Below are 16,993 nucleotides of genomic sequence, written 5' to 3'. Positions count from 1 at the left end.
ATGAGACTTGGAACAGGCCAAACTTAGCAAAACAAGACATTTTACTCATCTCTGATGTATGTAGGTGCATTAAAGTGAAAGAATGGACTAAGTGGTATTAAAAGTGACACACAAAAAAAGACTGCTCATTTCACCTTGTTTCTTTTCTCAGCTTCTAATATTTTGGCATGGGCTGCTGCTTCTTTTTTCTTTCTTTTCACCTGTGTGCATAAAACAGGTCTTGAGGTTATTCAACAGGAAACAGACACAAACCAACAGACGTTATGTAGAAAACACTGCAGATAATCTCTTTCATATGATATAAATGTTCCTTTCTCTTAACATTTGATCAGAACAATATAAGGAAAAGGGAGAATATATCTAAGAGCATTTAATTGGGTTTTACTTCAGTCACTTTAATTGTACATGGAGCCACTGGTTTCACAGATGATCTCACTTCTAATGCCCTGAAATCTTAAAAGGTGCAATAATAATTTTCCCCATTGACACTGAGAGGTAAAATGGCTGTAGTTATAATGAAACACCAGTGGGCAGTGCGAATAAATTAATGAAAATTTCTATCAGTAATTATAGTGCCAATGAAATCCAGTTAAGAGCCACTTCTCAAGCGTGTCAACTGAAATTTGATTTATGAATGCTGAAATTCTCCACAGCTCGTATTAGCGAGGGAATGAAAAATAGGTGTTTCACCTAGCCACGATGGATTCTGTGCCACCTCTTACTTAATGAAATACTGCATTTTGTATTAAGCTCTGGGACAGTCTGAGCAGATTTTCATATTCAATGGCACTTTTGTAGGAAAGCAATTAGGCATTAGTCACATGTGCAGACTAAAAGTGGAGCTACATAATTTAGGAATAGCCTTTGGTCGGGTTATTTTTTTTAATCCTATCAGGAGCAGAGAGGAAGTGTTTTAAAACATTTCTGCAATAACTTTCAGGACCAACCTCAAGAATTTGCTGTGCACGGAGTTCTTTCTCCATACGAATTTGCTGAATGCGCTTGATCTTCTCCTGGTAGAAGGATGGGGGCAAGATCAAATGAATTAACTGTGAAGTCATGCATGTTATAAAATACTGAAGAGGATGTTAGGTGAAAAAGTACAGAGGATCTGTTTAGATGGGGAAAGCACAGCAGTTTGAGCAGTTTCACAGAAATTCAACTGTGCTTAGAACCTAATGTGAGCAGTGCAGCGACATAAACTGTATTTCAGTTGTACTGGCAGATAATATGGAATCTGGAAGGGAAAGAAAATTCTTACTTGCTGTTTAAGAATCTTCAGTTCCTCTCTCTTTTTCCGTTTCTCCTCAGCAGCAATTATCGCTGGAAAGCACAACATATTAGCTTTGAATTCGGCATTTAATTCAAGAGTCTGATTAGACCACGGCCGTTTACCTTGTTGCTTCCTTGCCTCCTTGGCTGCTTGGGCCATGGCCTGTTTTTCCAGTTTTCTCATTATTTTTATCTGAGCTGCCTTTCGAGCTATTTCTGCAACATGAGGCAATACAAAATAAAATGTAGCGTATGACACTCCAGTTAGTCAAAAACTTGATTACATAATTAAGCTGAATTCTTATACTCTTTAAATGATCCCAAAAAACTTTTTTGTTTCCACTTCCAAAAATGTGATTTGTGGGAACCCCCCGCCCCCCGCCCCCCCCCCCCAAAAAACCTTATGAATCACAACATGCCTACAGTCTGGGAAACAAAGACACTTTAAGATTGCTTCTTTCTTTAAACAGTTACTCATAAAAGACTCATGAGAGTCCAGATAAATGTAAAAGGCATTATTTCATAGATACATGCAAAATGGAAAAGATCCAACTCTGATTTAAATTCAGTTTTTAAATAAGTCCCAAGAAATCTTATTTTCACTGACAGCAAGTAGTGAGACATTCATGAGGAAATATTTCGTGTCAGGGTCATCTAGAAACTGTGCTGCAGCTGAACTTGACGTGCTTGCTATTTAAAATAACAGGCAGTGACTTTGGAAATCTCATATCTCAGTTAAGCCAACTCCCTAAACTGGTGGGAAGAACCACAATGAGAGATATAAGAAAAAGCCCTGAGTGTTTTTTTTTCTTCTGTATGACACAAACTGACCTTGAGCCTCCAGTTTACGTAACAACTTAGCATCACTGACACCTGGGTCACCGGTGTTTTCAGGATGAGGATGTCTGTCCCCAGCAGCATCACCTGTCGGTTGGTGGTCTGACTTTGGGTGACGGCTGCGCCTCCCATCCATCGATATGATAGTGGGAGCGATTTCATCCTGAGTCAGCATGAACCACTGCAAACCCTGAATTTTAAAAGAGATGATGGAGGAAGGATTCAAACAAGCAAGAATAAAAGGACACACTTAACTTCTCTTTATGTTACAGTATGGGTATAATAGTTTAATCTCTCCCACTTGACAAACATACATAGACAATGCAATTTCAACAATAGGATTTAGAATCCTAAAACCATCTGATGAAATCAAATATTTTGCAGCATCAATGACATGATAACCACACCTAGGCGTTGGTTTATAAGGACAAAAGATGTGTTTTATTTTTAGATAAAACACAATAAAAGGAGCAGTATTTACCTCTGGTCCCTCTCTGGCTTCATAGAAGTCACCAACTTTAATTTTTGTACTAAAGCTGAAGTTCCCACGTGAGATTTCAGTTATTCCATTCCTGACTAAGTACTGTGGGGAAAATAACAATAAATATGAATAATCTAATACTGAATGACCCATTTTTAAAACAGCCGTGACAAACAGCTTCACAAGTGCAATTTGTAAGTGAAAGGAATTAAAATGTCTAAATCTAACTTTTATTAAGTACAGCTGCTCATTGTAGCTTTACCTTCATGACATCAGGGTACTGACGCAGCTTCTTCCCACAGGGGGCAACGTAAGCCACCTCCCCTTGCAGGCGACCTGAGAGTGCCCTGATCCGGGTCTCTCTCTGCCACCTGAACAGAGATGTTGAAAACCGAGTGTGACATGTTTAATAGGAAACAGCTGTTTCCTAAATACTCTGAGCCTTTGTTGTCCACTGTGATCATCTTTCTAAATGTTCGTGGCCGATGGGGGCAACCCGTCAGTTCCCATGACCTCTTCAGAAGAGCACTTGTGGCTTAGGGGAAAGACAAGTAGGCTTTTATTTCAGACAGTGAAGCAGCTAAAATATAGTTTTGCGGCTTTGGCTTCCTGTGAGCCTTTTGATGAAAAGCTTCCCCTAAAGATGAAAGGCCTGCTGTCATTCAACACTCCAGAATTTGTGGGCGAGGAGCTGCTAACGCTGTGTGTCTGTTGCATGTGTGAGCTTGCATTTGTAACTACCGGGCCTCATTTAATTTCCTGTCCACTACAGACTGACCCACAACTCAAGAAGGCCCCTACAGAGAAGAGGAGGATGTTTTTGTGTGGTCTTCTCCTACACCACTCTTTATGAGGACTGGCTCTGGTGACCTTTATTGACAGTGTGGGGACAAGAAAGTTGGTCAAAGAGAGTAGGGAAAGAAAAAGGGTCACAGGCCGGGACTCGAACCTGGACTGCCAGCAAGAGGACTCAAGCCTCTGTATGTGGGACAATATAAAACACAAATCTCAAACTCTAGCAGTTTTGGGTTGTTTATTTTATGTAAAGTTGCCGTTTGTTTTTCAAATATATACTGTGAAAGCTGTTTCAGCCTTTAACACAGTTTAAGTCAGAGATGGACAATTAACACATAACTTGTTGACAGAAAGTGTATTATTAATTTTTCTTTACATACTAAATGTGTTAGTTTGATTAAACATCAGTTTTAATTAACGCTATTAAGTCTTTGTTTATAAGGAAAACAAGTAGATACAATTATATCTGCAAATAAGTGAACATGTCCAAGGTGGCTTCACAAAGAAACTGGAAGCTCAGATGTTTTATGAACGGTCACTTTTCTACCATTAACAAGGTGACTTTTTACTTCAACACCGACGGCCTTAGCAACAACAACTATACAGTACGATATGATGAAGAGTGCAAATGGGGGACAAATTAAACATTAACACAATATCTCACCCAAACTCGAGAGGCAATAGCAGAGCTCTCTCATCTGTGACCCTCTTCCTCTTCACTGACCCTGGAAAACAGGAGAAATTGCTTTTCTCAATTCTTGTGATAAACTGGTGTGTTTACAGGAGTATGCATGAGAAAAAAACAACAAATAAAGCAAGAACCTATTTTCTTGTAAAATGAAAAACCTCAAAAAAAAAAAAAAAAAAAAAGAAGACATGCTTGATGCCTGTTGATGCTGGTTTTGTTATGAAAGTGAAATACGTACATTGATCTTGTGAAACTATCAGCACCTTAAACATTTTCAACACCTTATTATCTATACATTAATTTGTTTGTATAATTTGCTTCATCAGTCTACATACCATTTTCCACACAGAAATTTCAACAAACCTGTTTTTTTGATAATTGATTTAAATAAGAAAAAACTAGAAGATCCTACTTATAGATTCTACTGTTGTGGGGTGTATAGTAGGTGGTGGACAAGATGTGGACTAAGGAGAACTGTTTGTGGCATGTTTTGGGAACAACCATCTTATCTTAAATGACAAATGACAAAAGACAAAAGGATTTACTAATGTATTTGGTGAGAACAAAGAAAAAATGTATATAAAATACTATTTCACCCACTCAAAAGACTGGGCTCAAAATGCAACCCCTGGAATGTCTCCAAGAAGGGACAGCGCAGACAGACCCAGCTCGATGATGCATGTCATCTTTAAGTCCGTGGTGGAGAGTAAAGTTTTATCTGCAGCCACCTGTTGTGGTTGAAGCATCAGAGCCAGCAGCTCTAAGAAATCTTCAAAGGCTTGAATCAAGACAACTGAACTTCCTTCTCTTGGTTCATGAACTCTGTGCCCTTCTGGAGTCCAAGGAAGTGATCACAAAAAAGACTATTACATGAACTGCAAAACATAACGGACAACCCTGCACATCCTCCACAGAACAGAGTGATGAAGCAATGGCTTTCCTTTTTTTTTTTTTTTGCTCTGCTGCATTAAGGACCAGTGAAAGAGGTCATTTACACCCACTGCAGTAACCTTGCATAACCAAGGGCTTAGTTAGTCTTCCCACGCAAAGAAGGGTCATGGTTTATCACTTCTTATAACTTTAGAACTGAACTGAATCTTTTCACAATTGCAAAGAACTTAAGTTGTCCGCAGTCTTTTGTATGCTGTTGTGAAAAGATTCAATTCAGTTCAATTCAATTCAGTTCAATTTAAAGTGTAAACAATTATTATTATTATTATCATGGCATTGGAGAATGGCATTATTCCGATATGAATTACAAACTGTATAACTGTAAAACAAGATTAAAGACGGAGAAGAGAGAATTCTATAGTATGACAACAAATGGTTCAGAAGTCCAACAATGAGAACATCATAGCCGAGTGGAAACGCCTAAACCATTACAAAACAAGAACCACATGATAACCTGCAGGGACTTTGCAAAAAGGCCCACATGATTCAGACTATGACAAGCAAAATCCTCTAATCTGACCCCCATCGTTGAGCATCACCTCATTAACATCATTCAAACAATAAAATGCACTGATGGCGGCATTTTTCAATGGGAATGTTCCTCTGCCACAAGTGCTGGGGCGCCTGTCAGGATGGAGGGCAGCCCAGAGTTCAGTACCTCAGTCACAGGTTAAAGTTTACATTTCAGAAAGACAATAACCATGAATATACTACAGAAACATTGCTTGTGCAAGTGTTGTAAGATCACTTCTCAAAAGACTTAATGTTGTCATTGCTTTACTCATAATAACAACCTTAAATTTCTTGTAATTTCACTGTAGAGTAATGTGCATAGACTTTTTTCTTTAAAAGATAAAACAATCCGTGGCTATTTGCCTGTTACTCCCACTCAGCCAGTGACAAAAGTACAAAGCATTTGCCTGAGTTACTGAGGCAAAACCTGGGCGGTGTCATAAAAGAAAAAGAAAAAACAACTTCTTGCAGAAAGCCTGTTTTAAAAAAGCCGTAGTGGGAAACATACTTTACATTCAAGTTTTCATGTTGAAAAAATAAACATCTGTTTCCACAGAGGAATGTCCTGCTGACTTAAGGAAAGATCCTGTTTTACTATCTCGCTGAATAATACTTCACTGATGTCTAGATCAAAGATTAAAGTATCGTATTAAATACTAACTTATGCTGGACTAAGGATTTATTTTGTCTTTGAGAAAACACATCTGTTACCTGGCATTGCTGCAGATGTGAAGGATGGGGATGTGGTGGGATTTTTATCCAAGGTCTTGGTGTTGTTGATGGGGCTGAGTAAACCACTACTTGGCAGATGTGGAGGCTTGGTAATCTGCAGGTTTAGCACTGAGTAGCTGGCTGAGAGGTTCGGAGAGGACTTGTGTATAGAAAATGAGTTTTCAGATGCTTTCAGAGTCCTGTTTGCTTCCGTCTCGGCGCACTCTTTGATATCATCCTCAGAGTCATCAGAGTTGCTCTCAAGATTGCTCTCCGAGTCTGTGGAGGATTCCAGAGAGCCACAGAACTCAATTAATATTCCTTGCCCAGCAAACCACACAGAGCACAGTTAATTTCCAGAGGAAACTCCCCTCTCACCTTCTGACAGTAATAATGTGTTATCAATGGCATCTTTATGAAATAAAGAAACGGTCTATAGTTAATCTAACCTGAAAGGCTACTGCCAGATTCTTCATCTTCCTCGTTGTCGTCGTCATCACAATCCTCTCCTAAGGAGTCATCCGAGCCTTTTCTGCTGAGGAAATCAGACTCACTGTTTCTGGTCAAGTCCAAGGCTGCATGGGTGGGGTTGGTTTTAGTGAGGCTCTTTCTGTCGTGCAGAACTCTTCTGGTCATCGCTGATCTGGTAGCCAGTGTTGATGAGGCAGAAGATTTATGTGGGGAAACAGAGCTGTTCGACATCTCCTTGGTGCCATTGCTCAAGTTGATTGGCATGAGGTAGGGAGGGCCGGTAGCTGCCAGGAGCGGTTTGGTGTTGACAGCGTGGCTCTGGCCGCGGGGCTTTGTGATCAGTGCCAGGGGGGCATCTTGAACAACGCTCCGAGTTGCTCCGTTAGGATGGAGGTTCAGGAAAAGGTTTGTGTCACTGCCACATGGAAAAGACAATCAATGAATGGTGATTGAATCTGACAAATAATTACGTGCAAGTCCATAAACAACCAAGACAAAATGATAATGTGACTTTTATACCAGCTTTGGCTCTTAGGATGCACAGAGGAATCCGGCTTCACAGAATCCTTTGAATAGAGAGGCTTAGTAAATAAAAGAAGGGGAAAAAAAAAGAAGTAATTACTCAAACTGTCTCTTACATTGAATTACTATGGGCTGTAAATAAAGGAATTTAAGGTGTAATAAGGGATGGGTACAATGAAAAACTTGTCAACAACCATGTCAAAAAATTAAGAGGCTGCAAGGAAAAGCGTTTTAAGCTTCTTTTTTCTGGCTTAGTCGCACTGTAAACAGTAAGCTGTCATTTTTTTATATGTTGTTACTGTCAAACTCTGCCAATCAAAAGTCTGCATTAACCATCATATGATTTAAAACCTTCTTTTTTCAATTTCCTTCATTTTCCCTCCTTCACACAATGGTGACAATAACCAAGTCCTGTAAGAGAGGACAATTTCTTTCTCTTAATGAAAAAAAAAAAATCATCCTGAAGCACAAGAGAGCTAATTGCTTGTCAGTTTTGTGAAGTAGGCTCTGTCGAGATAACCACATTGTCACTTTTTAGTCATGTAGTGGTCAGGCGCTCATGAATAATAATAAAGGCTTCAATAATAGCTTTAGAGCATTTGTCTTCTCTTGTGAAAGAAAGAACAATGCTTTGTATTTACTTTATGACAGAAAATGATGGACAATAATGAAAAAACAAGGCCACTGCTCTGTAACAAAATGAAAATAACTTTGGGCAGAGAATTTTAGAAGGAAAAGAAAATTCCACTACAACGCAGGACGGTGAAACAATGGCTCACCTGTTTCAGGTGTAATGAGTATTTATCTGGGAGGTTTCCACTGATCTCTTTCATGCTATCAAGAGGCTGTGAACACTTGCCAGGGGGCATCAAAAGACTGGCTTTATCTGAAGGCTCATTTGAGGCCAATGGTGGCTTGAGTGAAGAAGAGAGGGGAAGACGTTTGGGGGAACCGAGAGGTGGCTGTTTCGGTGAGGAACAACGTGAAAAGGGTTTCTTAGGGGAGCAGAGAGCAGGAGGTTTAGGAGAGGAAAAGCCAGAGCTTTGCTTTGCTGAGAGCAAAGGCGTGAGGCGTGGTGACATTAGATGGGCCAAGTGTTTTGATGATTTGTGGAGGGAAATATGGTTGTTTGAGGACTTGAAGGGCAGTGGGCAAGCCTTCCTGTGGGATTGTGCTGAAGGACTGTTGCTTACTGCCAGTCCTGTGGCCTGTATCACACTGATGTGCTGCTGGCTTTCCTCCTCTACACTCCTGGAACTCTGGTGAAACAGTGCGGAGGACTGAGGCAGCCCAGCGAGACGAGAACATGACTGGACGTGATACGAAGAAGTCACAGGAACATTGTGATAATGACTGTCTTGACTGGCATTTCCATCAGAGGCACAACATCTCTTCCTTTTACTCTCGTAGGTGTCCTGTGTCATCCGCTGCGTGGGAGGATGAGGGAAAACAAGAAGACAGAATGTCATGTCAGCTTGCGCTGCGAGAACCTCATGGAAGCAGCTCTGTCAGCTAACACATACACAGAGTTCGCCACTCTGACAAACCCAGAGCAGTTAAGTGTTTCACAAATTTGTCATACGATAATTAACGTACAGTACAGCAGGGCATTATTCCCTTATGAATTGCTATTCTACAAGAAGCACATTTTCTTGTCAGTTTTTTATCAAAAGATGGTTTTCAGAGACTATGAATATTCTGGTTGCCATTATAAATATAACCTCACTTACTTCAACTTTTCTTTTAACTGGATGCTCTTTTTCAGAATCAGAGTCCTCACTGTCGCTGCTTTGACCATCGTCATCTTCTTCCTCCATGTCGTCAGGATCACTGCTGACTTCCTCATCACTGGAGCTTTCTGACAAGGATCCTGACTGGGAGCCCCTTCCGCTGGATAGCTCTGGTGGTCTCTTCATGGGCTTTTAATCATAACAAAGGAGTAAATTACTGGGGATAAAAGGGTTGAATAAACTTTTAACATAAAAAAAAAAAAGAGTAAAGTGATGAAATGGTACCTTTTCCTTTGCATTCTGAATGGTCTTATGATGTAATTGCACTTTCTCATGGATACTCTTTCGTCTCTGTCCTGTGTTGGATTCAGCTTTGGCCTTGTTTTCTTTTGCAGGAAATGAACCGGTGTTTACAGTAGGAGAGAAAGGGCTCCTACCATTCAATGCTCCATTAAGACCTACAGAAATTGACATTTTAAGTGTTTTTTTAGAGGCTCTTGCCAATGAGCAGTCTGAGTGAAATGGATTAGGAGAACATTTAATAGAAAAGTGACAGAATGACACAATATAAAAATAACGTGCCAAGCAGGATAAGTTTGAGGTCGTTAACATCAGTATGTGAATCCACCAATCACGTACAACCGCAAGTCCAAAAAGTTGGCACAGTCTTGGATGTAAATTAAAAACAGAATGCACTGCAATTACTTTAAATCACCCTGTGGTTGAATTGTGCTATATAAATAAACTTGCCTTTCAGAAATGTATACATACATATTTTATTTCACAATATGACAAAACATATCAGATGTTGAAAGTGAGACTTTCTTTTTTTTTTTTCATGAAAAATGTTAGCTCATTTATACTTGATTGTAGCAACATGTTTAAAAAAAAGAAATGGGCAAAGTTTACCACTGCGCAGCATGCCCTTACTTTAAACAGCAGTCCAGATGCATCTGGAAAGCAAGGAGACCAGTTGTTTCAGAGGAATGTGTTCCCACTCTTGTCTGATATAAGATTAAAGGTTTTCGGGGATGGATCAGATGTTTTTTACTGGTGAAAGTTCTGGACTGCAGGCCAGTTCAACACCTGGACTCTTCTACTTCAAAGTCGCATGTTTATAATGAATGTACAGTATGTTCAGCAAATCCTTTCTGAAAGATGCAAAACCTTTCCTTTAAAAAAAAAGAAAGAAAGTCTGGATAGCAACAGAAGTTGCTCTACAATCTTTTTAGCATTGATGTTTCCTTTCAAAATCTGCAAGCTGCCCATTCCATAGGCCCAAACATCCCCCATCCCTTCAGAAATGCAGGTTTATGCACGCTGAACGCTGATTAACAGGCCAGATGGTTCCTCTCCTCGTCATTTTAAATTTGAACTCATCTGTCAACAGGACAGCCCTCGTTTTTGCCTAAGTCTATTTTTAAATTAACTTTGACCCTGAGAACATGTTGGTCTTTCTGGATAATGTTCACATAAAAGCGTCTAAAAAGGGCATCAGATTTCCATTTCCTGTCATTTTTGTCTTATCTAGGGCAGCTGGATTGCTAAGACAATCCTACGAAAGCTGGGAAATCTTTATTAAACAAATACATGTTTCTTTAAAGACAAAATAGAGAGAAAAACAAACAGTTCTAATATTTTGCAAAGTGTATTCAGATATTGATTTCCAGAATCGTTCCTGAGCCCGTGAAGTAACTTTTCCTTTACAGAATAATGCTCATTTTTAATTCAGTGCCACCTGAAAATCAAGAGCACATAATCATTTTCAGACTTATCCATTGCACACATAGATTTTCCCAGATTCTTGGACTTGATGATGAGATATTTAAATTCTTTGCAATTTAACACTGAATAATATTATTCTGAAAAAATTACACAATTTGTATGCAGTTTTCTTAGCATATTTGCAAACCTCTACCAATCTTTACTTCTAAGAGGGTATCTTTCTGAAATGTTCTTTTTACACACAATCTTGTCCCTGAACTGTTGCCAAATAACCTCATTTGTTGCAAGATGTTCCACCAGGTGTTTAATTTTAGCATCACTTACCATATTTTACGCACCATTAGGCTCACCGCATTATAAGGCGCAATATCAATGACCGGGTCTATTTTCATACATAAGGTGCACTGGGTCATAAGGCGCATGATAAAACATAAAGCGAAACGAAACAGTCTGGTAAGTCGAATTTTATTCAACTCATTCACAATAACTCAGAATATCGTTTGGTTGTAACCAATACAGAAGAATACACTCACATTTTAAATAAGTTGTCTTCCATGAATCCACAAATAAAAAGTGGAGGTGGTAAGCGTTGTACTATGTACTGTTCTCGGATCGGTTCATCGTTGCCGGCGATAGGACACCTGAAGTTAGTGTGAGATTAAAACCATGTTGTATTCCAACAATTGATTATAATTGGATTATGATATATAGTTGAAAATTGGGTTTGCGCTAAAAACCTAACGTGCCTTGATGTCTATTTATAATAAAGTAACATTTTAAGTGCGCCTTACAGTACAGAAAATACGGTACTTTTCCAGCCTTTTCTGCTCATGTTTCTGCCCCCTTCTGTTTTATATTTGCTGCCATCACATTCAAAATGCTTTCATGAAATAAACAAAAGGTTCACTTTCAACATGTTTTCTACATTAATAAAATATGAATTTATGAGATCATTTAATCATTGCATTTTTTAAGTTACATTTTACAGTGTGAACTTTTTGGAATTGAGGTTGTCTATAGATGTAGTGTATAAATGTTGCTACCAATTTATCTTTCATTAACATCTCAGTGTTTATTGGATCTTCTTTTACCTGGGGTACGTGACTGTAAATCAGCAGAATCAAGGCTTTTGAAGGTTGATGCAAACAAGGGATGCAGACTGAGAAGAGGGGGGAAGAATGCTGCCGCTGCTTCCCTGGTATGTGCATCAACCGGCCTCCACCAATCTGCAGGAGGACACTGCATGGTTAGGTGCAAAGAGCTTCTATATCAAGATATTCATAGACTGTCAACAAAATAGAAATGGAACACTTTATTCGAGTCAATAAGAGCACTAATCACTCAGTTCATAATGTAGTTTTGCATTTAACATGAAGGAACTGTTTATGGATTTAATTAGCAAATGGAGTGAAGTACTTTCTTCAAATGACATCAGTTTTCTAACTTTAGTCATTTTTTTATTTATGTAAAAATTCACAAAATTAATTGTAAACATAACATTATTATTAACATGATGGAGGAGAAGCAAACTCTTGATTGCTTTCATCATTATGTTGGTCATATTTTACATCTAAGTACATTCAAAATAAAGGATTCATCATTCACATACATATCCATTCATCATACCTGGAAATGTGCCCAAGTCTGAATGAGTCGCCATTGCAGACAAACCCAGACTTCCAAGTCCTCCGAACTCAGAACAACCTGGGCTATAGAGCCCAAAAGCAGGACTAAAGATATTTGAGTGTTCATCTCCTGTCCTCCAAAATGAACGACCTGGAGAAAGAATACAAGAAGAGCAATGTTTGAAGCCTGCTAAAAAAAAAAATTAAAAATTAAATGGCCATTTTCACACAGCGGCCATGTCATATTGTTCAATGGTGCTACACAAAGTTGGTGGAGCTATAAGTTAACGAGAATGCTGTGCATATACAGAATCAGTGAGCTTTGTGCCGAGGACAATATTTTTGGATTAGATGTAGTTGGTAACCACTTAGGACATAAGAAACATGCCCTCAACATCACCACACTTGGCAGGACTTTTATTCTGAAAGATGGAAGCACATATCAAACTATAACGGCAGATTTTTATTGATCTGAAGTGGAGCAAAATGAATGAATCAAACAATCCCATTAGCAGTAAGCAGAGATGACTTTACTTCATCCAGTACAGCAAAATGTAAAAAAAGAAAAAACCCAGGGATGAGATAAACTAAGTATAAATCTATATACCGGTATATAATTTTTGCCAATGTCATGCACATTAGGATGATTGGTATGCATTATTTTTCTCATCACCTCCAAGCGCCAACTGTCTAACTTCCAGACTGAGGTTCATGCTAGACTAAAATTGTTGCAGTTCCTCGGCTGGCCAGTAGAGGCTGGCTGAAAAAGCTGGTCAATGGTCATTGAGTCCCATGTCAAAATGTCTAACTTTAGAGCAAAAATAAACATGTTAACAGCCAAATCATTTGATTTCACATCCATGACAACTTTGATGGGGGTGCATTTGTCAGCTCAGCTAATTGCAAGCCATTATCGCATCCTCTTCTGTAATCATTATGCTACCAAATTTACCAAAGCAATAAGCAATTTTTACATTCTATGGTCACCTCCCAACCAGGAGGCACTGGACACTGGCCTTTGTTTGTATAAGCCATGAAAATACCCCAGGTATTAACCTCAATCCCACTTTTATTTTAGAAAACACAGCATGTCCCCTTTAAAAGATAAGCCACCAACAGAGACCAAAGTTATTTTTGTCATACTATACAAACATGTATTTCCTGCAGTAAATTTGTATTTAAATTTGGGGTTTGATCTGACAGACTCATTTGTGGAGGCAGCTCAAAGCTAAATTTAAGGTTTTTCAGCATGTGAAGTTGTTGCTTAAAAGGTCACATGCTGTATTTTTTCCAAGTGCTGTTCATTCATTCGAAAAATATTAACAGCAAAATATCTGCGCACATTAAGGGCGAGGATGTGAAAACTATTAATTTATGAGTGTTTCACTTTTCATTATTTTGATAGCATGGCAAAAAACACACACTCACACCCACACATGCACAAACACACACTTTTTAGCACCTTATCAGGGTGGGGGAAATAAAAATGGTATGCAAGTTTGCACATCATTTTTTTGGTCGGCGTAATCTGACAGTTTATGCATCACTGCTGCTCACTGCATAACAGCTTTAGCCAAAATTAGTATTCAAAGAAAACAAGAGATGTTGGTGGCTGCACACTATCTGTGAAGCTGACAGGCATGTCAAATCATGCCAGATAAATTGGAGCTAAAGGTTGTCAAAAGAAATTCACAAAGGTCTGCACAGGTTTTTAAAATGTTGGCCATCATTAATTTACATTCTTAAATTGTCAAACGTGTCAAAACAAGAGGAAAATGTCCTGATCTCATTAATGCAATGTGAAATCTGTGGAAATCTTTTAGTGTTTCTCCAGAATTTGCTTAGACTGGTGAAGGTTTTACATGAAAGTGTTGTTATTAAATGTAGATTTAGGTCTAGAGGTATTTGGAACATGAAAGGTTTTTTAGGATTTTGCCTTTACACTCAACCGCTAGGGATTTTAATTAAATCAGTAAGATCTGATCAAAGTGAAAAGGGGTTTGACAAAAATATGATATCAACTATTTATGAATTACAGCCTTTTTGAACAAAATCCATACATTTTCATGGGTTCAGAAGTATTTGAGTAATTAACTGAAAAATAGCTAATTGGCAAGATGATATCAGTCTGTCCTTACTATAAACAATCAGTTTACAATAAGGTGCAAACCACTGATAACATTCAAGAACACAAAAGCCTGATTAGACCTCACCGGAAAACATCTAAAAATCACTTTGAACTTGAATCAGATTCTCTGAACAAAAGAGAAAGAGTAAGTAGATCCAAAGCATAATAACTCGTGTGTCAGACATGGTGGGGGTGGTGTTACAGGGCTCATTACATCTTATTCAGCAGATGCTTTTATCCAAAGCGACTAACTTACCACAGACGAGCGGGGAGCTGCTTTCAGTAGCTGAACTGTACTGGTTGAGGAGTGTCTGTGGTGGAGCAGGGGAGGAGCTGGTTGAAGACGAGGCCCTACGAAACGAGGGGGAGGCCGGGGATGGGGAGGCCAGCCGTTCCCCAGACTCCATATCTGTCAGACACAATTCAGAAAACACTTTAAGAATGCAAGAGAGGGAAAGGGAAGAGACAAAATCTAAATCAGGAAGATCATCCCACAGAGACCCTCATCGGACACACATCTGGATAAACCAGAATAAACAACTACTAAGTGAACCACTTCAATATTGATTCGAGTCTCTAGGTTAGATTCTGTGGGGCAACGTTTATTACATTTATAAAGTTATTACAGATGCCTGATAATTCATTAAGGTCACAGTCTACTGATTATGAGAGCTACTGTGACTAAATGTTTGGTGCCGTCATATTAGGTTTTATTTTTCAAGTTTCATAATTAAAGATGATGATTAGATAACTGAGCGATGTGTAGAGGTGAGAAAGGGAGGAGAACTAGGAGGAGAAACAGAAGAAGAGGAAGAGTCAGTAAAAGAGTGAAAAGTAGAAAAAGAAGAAGGGGAGGTGGAAGACATGAACTAGGAGAGCAGGAGAGGAAAAAGAGAAGAAGGGATGGTGAAAAAGAAGAGGGGAAAATAGTGGAAGAAGCAGGAGAATGAGAAATAGAAGAAAGGGGAAAGAACAAGGAGAGGAAGAAGTAGTTGAAGGAGTAAGAAGTAGGAGGAAAGGAAGGAGCAGAAAATCACATGAAAAGAGGGAAAAGAAGAAGAAAGGATATGAAGAAAAGGGAGGAGGAGAAGAAAGAGGAGGAGCAGGAGAATATCATTAAGATTATGGTGATTGAGGAAGAGAAGAAGAAAGAGGAGGAAAAGAATGAGAATGAATGAATAAATGAATCGAGTTGATATCATGAGAGGACATCATCTTGGCTTCTGAGAAAACATGGCAGGTATTTTTTCCATCATTTTCTGTGTTTTGTGTCGTGACCATACAAGATGATAAACCAAATATCACTGTACAATCATTGATCATTGCTGTTCTTAGTAAAAACTCACTACTCACATTTTCTGCATTGTAATTTGCAGTTCTACAACAATGTGGTTGTTTGTTTGTCCCCTCGCATTTAGTTGCTCACAAATATATAATATTGTACATAAAGATGTAGGTGAAAGCACAACAAATAAACACAAAACAAGGAAAACTGAAACAGCAACATACAGTAGTAACAGTAGCATATACTGTCCCAAGTTTGACCAAACTTAATTACTTTGCTTTGGAAACAGCATGGAATGGCACTAAAATGCAGATGATTAATCAATTTCTGTCAGTCTCAGTCTCAGTCATTGTTAACACTTGAAAGGGGCTAAGTAGGACCCACAAGATCTATACAATTCTAGACATTCAGGAACATGTTCTGATTTTTCTTTCCAAAACCTTTGCATCATGCTTTTTATTTCTACTATGTGATGTTTTAATCTCTCTGTAAAGCACTTTGAATCACCACTCTATTCAGTATCACCATTAAAACCCTCTTACTGGATGCTTTCAGAAGCTGCAGCTATACTTCATTGGAAAATACCTTGTATACTGCAGTGGTGCAAGTCTGTGCAGGAAAAGGTGCTTTTACAATGCAATTGAAATATATATATATCATTTTGACCCTGCTACATCATACACTCCCTGTCATTATAAAACATTCACTATATCCAGGAAAAATATTAATAAAAAGGTAAAAATCTTTAGTGTAAAGACAGTGGGATTATATGAAAAGTAATGAATTCTACACTATATTTAAATTAAAAATATTTTTCTTTTTTATTATACTGTAACACTGCTGTACCATTTTTTTTTTAATATTACATTTGTGACGCACTTGGTCTTTATGGCATTCCTTCCTTTACTATCCTTAAAAAACAGACTATGATTTTAGATGTAAGACCCAAATACAGGAAATGGAAGGACGGCAGGAGTACCAACAAAGTCCTCTATTAAAGGGCGGTGAACATGCAGGAATCCAGAGAAAATGCAAAAAGGAGAAAACTTAAAAATCAACCAGATAGAAAGCAAAGAGATGGGATGGAAAACTAGACGGGTAAAAAAACAGATGGACCAGCAGGCAGGAAGGGAAGCAAGGACAATATATAGACGGAGCAGATGAGACACAGGTATTACATACAATCATGACAGATGGGAACAAGGGAAGTCAAGAACTTTAGAACCCAAGACATGGACTGTCAACCCCCCCCCCCCCTC

At 38.6% G+C, this 16,993-nt stretch overlaps 1 protein-coding gene across 5 annotated transcripts in view; it reads right to left on the bottom strand.

Annotated features, from left to right (window-relative positions):
- Positions 1-16,993, bottom strand: part of LOC133445978 (bromodomain adjacent to zinc finger domain protein 2B) — a 49,159-nt gene that overhangs the window by 10,477 nt on the left and 21,689 nt on the right. For 2 of the 5 annotated variants that reach the window (XM_061723592.1, XM_061723594.1), the window contains exons 3-19: positions 14,706-14,858; positions 12,323-12,472; positions 11,788-11,922; positions 9,257-9,429; positions 8,972-9,160; positions 8,021-8,668; positions 7,239-7,300; positions 6,698-7,134; positions 6,249-6,527; positions 4,050-4,110; positions 2,853-2,961; positions 2,591-2,692; positions 2,104-2,299; positions 1,396-1,488; positions 1,262-1,323; positions 948-1,013; positions 135-200 (exon numbers count right to left, since the gene is read on the bottom strand). In XM_061723592.1, coding sequence (XP_061579576.1) covers positions 135-200; positions 948-1,013; positions 1,262-1,323; positions 1,396-1,488; positions 2,104-2,299; positions 2,591-2,692; positions 2,853-2,961; positions 4,050-4,110; positions 6,249-6,527; positions 6,698-7,134; positions 7,239-7,300; positions 8,021-8,668; positions 8,972-9,160; positions 9,257-9,429; positions 11,788-11,922; positions 12,323-12,472; positions 14,706-14,856 — 2,979 coding nt within the window. In that variant the 5' untranslated portion in view covers positions 14,857-14,858. The remainder of the gene's footprint in view (positions 1-134; positions 201-947; positions 1,014-1,261; positions 1,324-1,395; positions 1,489-2,103; positions 2,300-2,590; positions 2,693-2,852; positions 2,962-4,049; positions 4,111-6,248; positions 6,528-6,697; positions 7,135-7,238; positions 7,301-8,020; positions 8,669-8,971; positions 9,161-9,256; positions 9,430-11,787; positions 11,923-12,322; positions 12,473-14,705; positions 14,859-16,993) is intronic. The other 3 variants (XM_061723595.1, XM_061723596.1, XM_061723593.1) reach the window with 2 other exon arrangements.

Source organism: Cololabis saira, chromosome 6, assembly GCF_033807715.1.
Source record: "Cololabis saira isolate AMF1-May2022 chromosome 6, fColSai1.1, whole genome shotgun sequence".
Classification (NCBI taxonomy): domain Eukaryota; kingdom Metazoa; phylum Chordata; class Actinopteri; order Beloniformes; family Belonidae; genus Cololabis; species Cololabis saira.
This window is presented reverse-complemented; position numbering and strand designations above follow the sequence as displayed.